The sequence below is a fragment of the Ursus maritimus genome (genome assembly GCF_017311325.1).
Source record: "Ursus maritimus isolate PB19 chromosome X unlocalized genomic scaffold, ASM1731132v1 scaffold_X1, whole genome shotgun sequence".
NCBI classification, from domain to species: domain Eukaryota; kingdom Metazoa; phylum Chordata; class Mammalia; order Carnivora; family Ursidae; genus Ursus; species Ursus maritimus.
The window spans coordinates 93,610,846-93,623,645 of record NW_024423319.1 but is presented as its reverse complement, the minus strand read 5'-3'; the positions used below and the strand labels follow the sequence as shown (position 1 = coordinate 93,623,645).

The window sequence follows — 12,800 nt, the reverse complement described above, 5'->3', positions numbered from 1 at the left end:
CGTCTGAAACCAGGGAGAGAGAATGCTTCCTTTCCTCTTGTGGCTTCTAGTGCTTACCAGCAGTCCTTGGTACTCCTTGACTTAGAGGCGCGTCACTCCACTCTCTACCTCCGTTGCCCTGTGGTCATCTTCTCATGTGTCTACACACTATATTCTTATAAGGACACCAGTCCTAAGGGATTAAGGGCCACCCTACTCCAGTATGATCGCATCTTCACTAATTACATCTGCAGTGACCCTCTTTCCAAATAAGGTCACATTCTGAGGTATTGGGAGTTGGAACTTAAATATATCTTTTTTGGACATGCAGTTCAACCCATGGCAGTCCTCAGGTTTATAGAATTATCATTGTACAAGCTTATGAACAAGTTTACTCACTTCATTTTTCTTTCCAGGTATGTCACTCAGATCATTCCTTTAATTAATCCTACACATGAGACCTTAGAATTGCAAGCAACAAACAGTAATCCTGAAAATTTTGTCTTGGATGTTAACAGATCATCAGTAAGTACATTTGGAAAGCCAAGTAACCTACCACTACTGGAGCGTTTTTCAATACTGATTTTGAGACATCATGGAGTATTATCATGTTTTATTAATAAGGTTTCAAATGCTTTAAATTTAAAAATAGAATTTATATACATATATATCTCTCCCCCATTTTAATTGATCAAAGAAACCAATAATGTGTTCATCTAAATTTTTAAAATTCTATATGCTAGTATCATACTCATTATCACCGGCCTCTTAAATAAACCGGTTGTGCTTTATTTCTGACCATTTTAGTAATCAGATTTAGAAATCATTTCCCAGTAGTATGATATTGACTCAGCAATCTTTCTGTGTTTCCAGGGTTCCAAGAGGCTAGTTCCTTCCAGCACTTGATGAGTTCCTGCCCATCACCTGTCCCCCACTCCCAAACAATGTGAACAACTCTGACCCTCTCTCCTTTCTCTACCCCATTTTCTAATTCCTTGGTCCCTAGCAGAGACTAGAACCAGTCAATGGGCCCCAGTCACTTTTCTCCTCCCACAAGTAACAAAACAAGATCTGAAGTTTTAGCATCAATATCTTTGTTTCAAAGCATATGATACCAAATACGTTCAGTGCGTACCAAAATCATGCAGGTAAACTTCAAAATGGTAATTGTGATAGATTATTTTCTTCAGAGGATCTAACCATCAATCATGAAGCCCTGTTAAGTAGATATAGTATTTAAATAAAGGCGTTTACTATTTGCTGTTAATGATTGTTCAAGAAATCTATAACGTGATTTCATTTGTATCTTAATACCTATCTCCTGTCAATGACTGGTTGCCACTTAATAATATTATGATATGAAATTAGTTCTTAACTGCCATAATGTGTCAAATTAGATATCACTAAGTATTATATTGCTAACACCACTTTCTAATGAGGAATTTCAGTTATTTGTAAACTATATCCTGACCACCATATTTTGTTTAATTTATGGAAAATACAGTGTTAAGTAATACAAGCATGTGTGTACATTTTAGTATAGTTACTCTAAGATTAAACTATATATACAATTGTGTATATAACATTGTGTATATAGTTTAATTAATCTTAGTGCTTAATAATAATGCTCTGTATTATTATATATGCTTGTGCATATATAAGCACAAATTTATACCTTCTATTTTGGTTCTTATGTTAATGATTTGCTACGTTTGTCTTCTTTCTCTTACATTTCTTACTGTTCAGTCTGAAGGTGAGTTGTGGGCATAATGCTATTTCAACACTAAATACTTCAGATTATACTTCTTAATAGCACAATTAATCTCCCGCATCATCTAGTATCCTGTCCAAATTAAAGTTTACTCAGTTGTCCCGATAATCTTTCTCTCTTCAACTAAGATCCAGTGTAAACTCACATATTGGAATTGGTTATTATGATGACGCTTGTAATTAAATGTTCGCAAGTTTCCAAAAGGTCCTATATGTAACATATTATCTATATCCCATTACATTAAACCAGTACATTTGCTGCAGATAAATTCCAACCAATAGTGTTTATCTTCCTTTCCTTGAAACCATGGGATTTTTCAGTGAATTTTAGGTGAAAATAAAGGAATTTTATTGAGTTACTGTTTGGTTATATATACTGCCTCAAGCTGCACCACGTGCTTCTGACATATATTTAAGGAAGAGGAATTTGAGACCAGAGAGGCTAACATACTTAAACCATGTGGGTAGTAAGTGGTACAACTAGAATTAAAATGCAAGTTAATATAGTAGTATATGATTTTTCCAATGAAATAGATGATTTCCTTATATCTATCTATCTAGAGAACTTTTTTCGTATTTGCTAAATTGAAGGAATATATGAGATACAACTTTTCTTATTTTTTTTTGCTAAGGTTGATATTGAAATTAATTTATATTCCTTATGTGTGCATAAACTTAAGTGATTAACTATCAGAGGGAGAGGCAGCCTGAGATAAAAATATTTGCTATAGATAAACCACACTTATATATAGTTAAGGAGGTGACTGTTCTAAATATAACAATAAACTGTATTTCATGTCATTACCAGAACATTATTAAGCACTAAGTGCTACATTCTACAAGGATTTGAATGACACTGCTATATTGCAGTTTTATATTTTCAAAAGTGATCTGGCAAAATACAGTAGTGAAAAAAATAAACGTACTTTTCAGACATATGCCTTTTCATTTCTGTAAGCGTTGATGTTAAATATTATATTATTCACAGTATAGCATTTTGATGGAGTTGCTGGCTTCTTTCACAGTCTTTAAAGAGGTAACTCATTCTAATACTGTTTAGACTCAAGTTATTCTAACAGGTCACACCTTGTATGTAATAGGACAAAAAGGAACACTTCATTGTATACTAAAGAAGCCTTCCTTACATCTATGCTTACAATCAGTTTATCTCTTTTGACATCACTAGGGCTACAAGTTAGGTTCCCAGTGGTTTCACATGTATCTTGGGACGATCGATAAGCTATGGATTCTTTAAAAAATGTGTATTTTCTTATTTGGGGTTCTTATTCAGCTTTAAAAATTAATCCTGATTTCCTTTTATAAAGTGAGTAACTCCATGTGGTCATTGTCTGAGGGAAGAGCATGGGGTAAACATTACTAAACACTGCTTACCATGGCCATTATACCAGTCTTCACCAAGCAGATATACTAAGAATGGGTAACAATACAAGGTAACACACCAATCACACGAAAGTCAACCTGGCTTATACCTAGCATGCAAAGATCCTGACTCAAACAAAAGCATTGATTTTTTTTTTTCTCTCTCTCTGAATTTACACAGCTGACCGTACCTCCTCACTCCATCAACGAAGTATCTGTTCACTTTTTTCCTTCGGCTCTTGGAAGAACTGGTCATCAAGTTTCTATCGTCTTCTCCTGTACTCAGGTATAATAGAGTATTCTTAGACCAAGTCAAGTTCATTAAGTTTCAAAATAAATAAATAAGTAAATCTAATTCATTCACTGACATATTTTGCAAGCAAAACAAGTTCATTGTAAATTATTAATTAAATGAACTTTTGGAAATACGGTGTACATTGTGCATGTGAAGGCATCTATAGAAGGCATTTTTAAATCCTTAGGTTACTTGAATGAAGGAGAATGTACAACCAGATTTAAAATATAGGTATTTTAATGGAAATGCCACTTTGCTGCATTTATGTTAATTTTCTGGCTTGTTTACTTGTATTTTCATGAACTTAAAGTAGAAAATGTGGTCTTGCAAATGTTGTATTATTTTTTCATTGTATTTCATCTGTACGGTGTTACTGATTAATAATAATTTTTTAAAAGCAACAATAGTTCAGGGACGCCTGGGTGGCCCAGTTGGTTAAGCATCAGGTTTCAGCTCAGGTCATGATCTCAGGGTCATGAGATCAAGCCCCACATTGGTCTCTGCACTCGTGCAGAGTCTGCTTGAGATTCTCTCCCTCTGCCCCTCATCCCCTTTCTACTTTCTCTCTCTCAAATAAATATCTTTTAAAAAATAAATAAAAAATAAAAACAATAATAACTAATAAATTTTTTAAGCATCTCTAAACTTGCTACTTGCCATTCTAAGAATTCTATCAACTCATTCTTACCACAGTCCTGTGGTGGAAATATCAATCCCATTTTATGAATCAGGAAACAGACACAAAGAAATTAAGGTCAGGCAGCTAGTAAGAGGTTTAACTCAGACCCGAACCCAGGATGTGTGACTTCAACTTGTCTTCTTGACTGTTTTTGCAGCTACCTACAGACTATTATAACTGTCTTACTGCCAGTGAAACTTTTACATAACTTTTGACAATTATTATTAATACTTTTTATTTCTTCAAGTGTTATAAGGAAGAATGTAAATGGAGATATGTGCTTTAAATCCTACAGGACACCAAAGAGCTTACAAAACCCTGCCACCTGAGAGGCAGTCGAATCAAATATAATATGGGGGACCCCATGTCAGTGTAAGACCTGTGGGTGACTGGAGTATCCTCTTTTCCAAGAAATGTGTAATTTACCTGCAGAAGGAAAAAATTTGAGGCTATTAAATTTCTTACATGATGACTGACTTTTATATAAACTGAAGCAATGCTCTGGAAGTATCCTTGATTCTCAAAAATATTAAAGAATAAAAAACAATAATCCTTTTCATACAAAAGAGGTAAAGTATAGTAGAGATTATTTCCTTCTACAAAAATAATTTTAACAAGGCAGATCTTTTTTTAAAAGATTTATTTATTTTAGAAAGGGAGCACAAGCAGGGGAGAGCAGAGGGAAAGGGAGAGAATCTCAAGCAGATTCCCCACTGAGTGTGGAGCCCATTGTGGTTCTCCATGTGGGGCTCACACGGGGCTCCACATGGGGCTCCACACGGGGCTTGATCTCACGGCCTTGAGATCATGACCAGAGCTGAAATCAAGAGTTGGAAGCTTAATCGACTGAGCCACCCAGGCGCCCGTGGAATTGGATCTTTAAAGGTTATGCTGTGTCTTCTTTCAAAAAACTTTGGATAAAGGTGGGCTAAAAATGGTACTTTTTTTTTTTCATGGACATGTTTGTTTGGATAATTTTTAATTTCCCTCTCTGAACCCAAGGGGATAATTTAAGCAATGCTAGGGCTGTTGTTGGATACTGGTGTTCATAATGGTGGGATGTAGTTCAATTTAGAAGCTCTTATATTCCAGGCCACTCGTGAAACATGAAAACATGGCCTTCTTGTTTTTGTAGTTTGGCTCATTCCCAGTGGTTTAAAGTAATTTCATTTTTGGGGCACCTGGGTGGCTCAGTCGTTAAGCGTCTGCCTTCGGCTTAGGGTGTGATCCTGGAGTTCTGGGATCGAGCCCCACGTCAGGCTCTTCCACTGTGAGCCTGCTTCTTTCTCTCCCACTCCTCCTGCTTGTGTTCCCTCTCTCACTGGCTGTCTCTCTCTCTCCGTCAAATGAATAAATAAGATCTTTTTTAAAAAAATAAATAAAGTAATTTCATTTTTGTCATCCAGGATTGATTTTTATTAAGTACCCCAAAAAGTAAGTAATTTATGTAAAAAAAAGTTGTTAATGTAATTGAACCCTGATGCTTGATTCCAGTCATTGAATTGTGTGGAGTCAGGTTTGGACATTGTAAGTGAAAATATAGTGCACTTGTATTCTGCTGGTAGAATCTCTCACTGAAAGTAATGCAGTCATTTGAAGAAATATGCAGATAAAACTTACCTTTAATCCTTCCTATGCAGAGACAGCATTTTATAGATTTACTGTCACCACCTGTCCTAGTTTGAAACAATCTTAAAAGTTTTCCTCTTTTATTGGAGGCTTGGACACATCCATGTAGCTTAAAATATTATAAACTAGGTTATTGTTTGTTGGTTTTCACTTTGTGACCTCTTTATTCATCTGGAACATTAGCAAAGTGTTCATTGCAGAACTGAGTCACAGTCTGTTGTACTCTCGGGGGTTTTTATTCTAAATGAACACAAAGGGAACATTTTCAAACAGTGCTTTGCAGGTTTATGAAACCCAGACAAGAACAGTGGCTACCTGCAATCTCCTTCACATAATTTTTGAGCCATTCTTCTCTATCATGTCATAACAGAGCATACACCGTACTAGGCTGTAGGGATAAATAATAAGGCGTGCAGTTGTGCACATTTCCTTTTAATGGGACTTCAATCTGTGCCTCACCATCTTAGCCTTCATGTGATAACTATCTGAATTTCATTTGAAATTCACTCTAGGATTTTGGAAACTTCATGTAGTGTTTAGTATCCAGTTTGCTAGACAGATTGTTTTTTTAAAAAACCTTGAGCAGAAGTACAAGGTTTTCATTAAGATTTCTCCTTTTTGTTGCTATCAATAACCTCAGATATGTTTAACATTTGACTATTGGTCTTTTGCTCTCTTTTTTTAGTGCAGAAATACATTGAATATTCAATTAAATCAAAAGGAATTTGGAAAAGAAAAGAATGTATAACAATGCATATTAAATATTGACAACAAAATGGTTTTTTTAATAAAGATCCATTTATTTATTTTAGAGAAAGCAGGAGCAGGGGGGAGAGGAAGAGAGAGAGAGAGAGAGGTAGATTCCCCACTGAGCGGAGCCCGTGGGGCTCGATCTCACGACCCAGATATCACAACCTGAGCCGAAATCAAGAGTCAACTGACTAAGCCACCCAGGCACGCTGAAATGTTTCTTATCTACCAAGATTTTTATGCATATTATTTATTAAGCGTTGCAAATAAAATGTATGCAATTAGGATATATATGTCATGAATGTTTATCTTTAAACAGTTTAAAGAATGGATATTCTACCTCTCTGGAGTAGGACTGTTCCCCCAGCCTATAGACATAGAAAGAATAACCACATACCTCCGTCTTCATTCATCTATTATTATACCTTTCCAAAATCCCACCAAGGAAGAAGTTTTGGTCAATATCATATTAACAAGTAAGTTCTTTTTTTATATATATCTCACATATGTTATTTTGTAATTATTAGTCAAACTTATTTTATCACAGAATCAAACCATATTAGAGATAATGGACAATTTAGAGATCTATTAGCTGTTTCAACAGCATTATTGTATAAAAGAGGAAACAAGGTATGAGAGATGAAATATCTTGGCTGAAATCACAACTTATAAATCGTGGAGACAGAATCAGAAATTTGAAATCTATGTATCAAGTCAAGTTCTTCCAATTTTATCTGTAAAGCCAAATATGTAAAGTAATAGATTTGTAAGATTCTTATGACATGAGTCAAATATTCCAATGCTTATTCCTTAAAAGTTTTTAGAAATTCTGGTGTTCTGGTTTTGTTTCATTTCCCTCTTTTTTTTTTTTATTCTAATTCTTATATAGTTAACATACAGTGTTATATGAGTTTCAGGTGTATAGTATAGCGATTTAATACTTTTATACATCACCCAATATCATCATCATATAAACATAGGGGTGCATGTATCCCTTTCAGTTAGTGTTTTTGTATTTTTGGGGTAAATACCCAGTCGTGTGATTGCTGGATAGTAGGGTACTTCTAACTTTAACTTTTTGATTAACCATACTGTTTTCCACAGTGGATGTACCCTCTTTTCTTTATAAATAGCATATTTGGATTAAATTTTTGGTTCTAACAAAACTTGGGGTTTTTTTCATGTCATATTGAAGATACATGTTTTTAAATTAGATCATGTGGAGTTTCTGATCACTTTCTATTAAAAGACCAAATAATGAAGGTCTGAAAATCAACTCATTATGAGTTTTCTGAAACACATTTTAAATCTAATATTGTACATTACTAATTTTTTCTTTTCAAATATTATTACTATATCTACTAAAATTACTACTACCACCACAATTCATTGTATATAGCTCAATTGTTGGGCCAAAAGGAATTCATACATGTTAAGGTTTTTGATATAAATAACCAACTTGCTCTCCAGGATGGTTATACTGTTGCAGTTTGTGCTGCTATCAGGAGTACTTTACAGACATTACCTCTTTTCCTGAACCTTGTATTTTATCATGATTGCCAATGACTATTTTGATTAATGCTGAAGCTGGACACTATCATTTACCTGTTGAAGTTTTCATCTTTCCTGATCATCTCCTGCTCTTGGTATAAAATAATTAAGTAAAAATTAAGAACATAATATCATCTAATGTATAATTCCCTTGTGAAGGCTTTGGCTGTGATAAGAAGGAGAGACATGCCACTATTTACTGAAAGTTGATTGTAGACTCAAGGAAGTCAGCATTTTAATATGGAAGAGATGTGAGCATATGTATAGGCAGAAAGAAGCCAGAGTTGACCAGAAGTTAAAGCTGTAAAGGAGGTGGGGCTTAGCTGATGGGTAAGGCTCTGGGAGGATTAAGATCAGACTTGAAGTAGAAGGAGGAACCATGAACGGGAGGGGCATTTCTCCCTTTGGACAGGTAGAGATAGGATAAAACAAATGTGAGTGTAGATAAATTGTTAGGTCTCAAAGGGACTGGGAATTAAGTACAGTTATGGTTATATTTTTATCTGCTGAGAAAAGGAGATAGAGTAAGAAATTTGAAGAGTGGCCCAGTGGTTTGAAATAATTGCTGGAGGGAATGGAGGATGGAACTGACAAAATTAAAATATGAAAGGTATTGTATTTGACTGGGATTGGAAACCACAAATTTAGATAGGCACCAAGAAAATACGGGTTTGTGAAGTTTGTACCACTTCTGGGGCTCAGAATTCCTGGTATGGGAACAACACACAAGGCTGATAAATGGATCTGTCCAAGGAATGGAATTTTCAAGGCAATTGCAGCCAAATCACTTCATAACTATGAGAATGTTATAAAAACATATTGGATCAAGATTGTTAACATTAGAAATAAATTATGAATCAATTTGTGACTTCTTAATTTTCTTTAATTGGTCTAAAATACTTTTGCTATATAACAGAAAAAAACAGTAAGCTTGACAATGAAAGATTTATTACTCTTTCATATTTTGAAAACAGTCTCTTTTAAGTAAACTCCCTCTCTCTTTTTTTTTTTTTTAAGATTTTATTTATTTATTTGACAGAGAGACAGCCAGCTAGAGAGGGAACACAAGCAGGGGGAGTGGGAGAGGAAGAAGCAGGCTCCCAGCAGAAGAGCCCAATGTGGGGCTCGATCCCAGAACGCCGGGATCACACCCTGAGCCGAAGGCAGATGCTTAACGACTGAGCCACCCAGGCGCCCCAGACTCCCTCTCTCTTGAGTAAATGTTCAGACCCTCAGGTTCTCCCCCTTCCTCCAGCCTGAGGAGACTGGGGACAAAAAAAGACAACCTCTGATATCTTCCCTTCCTTCACTTTCTCCTTTTCCTTTATGAAAATATTTCTCCTTTCCTTTTCTTGGTAATGAAGTTTGTCTCTCTCTCTCTCTGTCATAACCTCCTCCCTCTTTCTTTTTTGGGTTCTGTTTTTTCTAGCTACCATGTTTCTGTCTTCTTGCCTTCATATTCCTTGGTGAGTGGGACTCATAATTTGGCCTGAATTGTTGAAGGGCCACAAGGACACATGACTGACAAGGATCAAAATATTTAACCTGTATGTCAAATGTACTCATTTAAAAAGGTACTAAATTAATACCTTCTGATTTAAATATTTGCATATATCTTGAAATTACTTCATGATAGGACTATGCGATCCCTTGCGATCTTTTGAAAGATGTCAGTGCTACAGAATTCACAGAATCCCCTTAGGGAAGTTGATAGCTAGACTTCATAATATTGCACCAAGCTGGTGGTTGCTGAGTGAGAGAGGTCTCACAGTATTTCAGATCCTGCATCACTGATTTTTCTTTCAATAGACAGACAGATAGACAAGGTATATAAGATATATGGGAAACGATATCTTTCAAAACACACTCTTTTTCCAAGAAGGCAACATTTTTAGAATTGCAAACTCATTCTCAAACTTGTATATTGCCAATTCTCTAACGTCTTTTCTTCTGCTGATGTTTTAGCTATTTCCATTTTAATCACTTATCTCAGAAATATTGCCCTTTGACATTCAAGAATCTTTTAATTCTATTTAATTAAATTTATTAATTCTACTGTATGTCGTCTCTAAGTTCTTTCAACTGAACATTACACAAGGCAAGGTTGTGAAAAGATTATATTTCAGGGGTCTATTCATATCTTCATTTATGCCGCCTTTAAATGGTGAATGAGGTAGGGTGGCTAGAGAGGAGATGGCCTAAACACTCAGAGCATAGTAGAGACTTCTCAAAAGGAGGCCGTTAATGAGTCCCATGAGGAGCAGGATGGTACGCACAAGCTTCCGAGAGCCAGGGACCTCGCATCTGTGATGCACTCACTTGGTACCATGTTTGAGTTCTGAAAATGTGACTATACTCAATCTTAAAAAAAAACTCTGGGAGGTTTCTCAGATGAGGAATCTGAGGCTTAGAAATCTCCCAAAGCCACACAGTGAGTAAGTGATTGAACATTGTCTTGAACTCATCACATCTAGCTGTCTTCTCCAGGACCACCTAATTGACATTCTACATTGTCTGCTTACAGATGGTGCTTGTCAGTCCCCATACCGATAAGGCTCTAAACAATGGCACTTGCCCCTCTTCTTGCTTCCTCCCCTAAGATCTCAGGGAAAGAGGCCTCCCTCGATCCAATCAAAGGACCTCAGGGAATACCTCTGATTCCTACTCCTTTCACATTTTCTCAGCTCTTCAGGTCCCTTCTTTTTTCTTTTTGACTTTGCCATCAGACTCTGGCTCTGCCTCATCAACACATGCTTGGATTTCCTGTCCTGGCCCCCTTGTTTGGCCTGGACATGTACCCTTGCTCGGTGACTGCTATCAATGGACTCAGTTCCCACAATCCTCTCGGATCAGTAATTATGCCCTTCACCCAATCCCTGCTCTCAAATTTCTACCCTACTTAGCCAGAAATAAAGGTGGAAAAAAGGAAGGTAGCCATGAATGGGTCTGAGTCAACACGTTAGAAATTAGGGCCTGATGAATTAAGGAACTTAAGGACACATCTCCATTATATGTATGTGTGTGCCCTTGCTCATATAACCACATTCCAAACCTGCTAATCTGTGCTCACTAATGACGGGTTACGTTAACTCATAGCTTTATTCTTAACTAAATAAGTATTTCAAAGTTGCCATATTTGTTGATAGAGCAGGAATTGAATCTTCAGTCACTGATTATGTGTTTTGAGCATCTATTTTATGCTGAAAACTGTCATACACACGTTTCAAAATGACTGTATCGGCAATATACGTATACACATACATGTATACATTGTATTTTGATCTCATGTAGTATTCTACTTGTGAAATATCAGTGTGGGTTATATACCTAAATTAAGTTATATAAATGAATGAAGCAGTAACTGATGCATGTGAAGTAGCAGTTTTCATTTCTTCTTTACTAAAATAGCTATAGTCTTGAGATTATTCACTCTTTCTACTGAATTCAAATTTAAATGCAGTATTAGTGATTTGACTCAAATATTTAAGTGTAAGTGGGTTCTTTTCCAGACATCAATAGTTTTATTGAAGAGCAAAACAAAATAACATAGGGATAAAGGTGTACCTATCAATTATCATATTAGGTTTTACAAATTTCAACTTCCATTTTCAGGGTTGATTGATGTAAACAAGTGCTGTGTTGAGTTGCTGTTGACTCAGGGTTAATTATAACCATGGTGCTCATCAGCAGTAAAATAATAAAGCACACATTGTAGCATAGTTATGACATGTTAATGATGCTTACAGGACAGGGAGAGGCAATGTCTGGTGCATTTGATTTGACATGTTAGAATTAGTTTCTGAAAATCTTGTCCCTGGAGGCTCTCTGAGTCTTATCTAAAGTACCTCCAGAGTTGAATAAATCTTTATGTTAAATATGTAGTGATCATTGTATCTTGCCAATCAGGGTGTGCGTAGCTTTATGTATACATAAAAAAAGAGAAAAATAAGTGTAAGAGAAAGTCCCACACTCTCAAAATCTCTCCCAAATTAAGGCACTCAACTAAGTATTTCAATCAATCAATAAATATTACTGGGAGATGTGAGATTGGTGGGCAGTTGGAATATCAAATAAAAAATATATAAAAGTCTCTTTGTACCCTAGTTTAATTGGATTATTTGTCTTAGTTTGCTTTGCTTATAGCAAATGATTAATGTTTTTGTAGTATGGAAAATTAGATATAAAATTACTGTTATAGCCACTTTTCAGAAAAGTAATCTGAGATTCAACTTGCTTATAATTAATTTTTTTTTACTTTAGACACTCTTCAGGAGACTTAATATGTGGAACTCCTTTTTTCTTGTTTAGTAGATCTTAAAAGTCAGTAACCAATAATTGGGAACTTATCAAAATTTAGATTTCCAGGTCCACACTCAGTTATTCTGATTCATTATGTCTGGGGGAGACCCTGCCAGCATAACTTATTCCAGTGCAGGGTGTCAGAAGACTACACTTTGAGAAGCACTGCTCTCTACACAAAGGTCTCAAAATATGTTTTAAAATCATATACCTCAATTAATAAATATTTCTCAGCATTCACTTCACTGTGCATATATTTACTTGGGAAATATATACGTGTAGCATTATCAACTCATATACTTAATGTCAATAGAGCTTATTTCCTTTTCATAAAGAATTAAGTACAAATATAATTTATAATGTTTTTTCTATGACCCAGTAGTTCCTTTTACACAAATCCCATCTTCAATATAATAAAATGTGCTTTCATTAAAGCTGTAGGAATATATTTTTAATTTTTTTTTTTTT

General features: G+C 35.4%; 1 protein-coding gene across 1 annotated transcript in view; it reads left to right on the top strand.

The window, feature by feature from the left end:
* Window positions 1-12,800, top strand: part of CFAP47 (cilia and flagella associated protein 47) — a 503,621-nt gene that overhangs the window by 385,169 nt on the left and 105,652 nt on the right. The window contains exons 54-56 of the mRNA XM_040635242.1: window positions 396-504; window positions 3,311-3,415; window positions 6,802-6,958. Of these exons, the coding sequence (XP_040491176.1) occupies window positions 396-504; window positions 3,311-3,415; window positions 6,802-6,958 (371 nt within the window). The remainder of the gene's footprint in view (window positions 1-395; window positions 505-3,310; window positions 3,416-6,801; window positions 6,959-12,800) is intronic.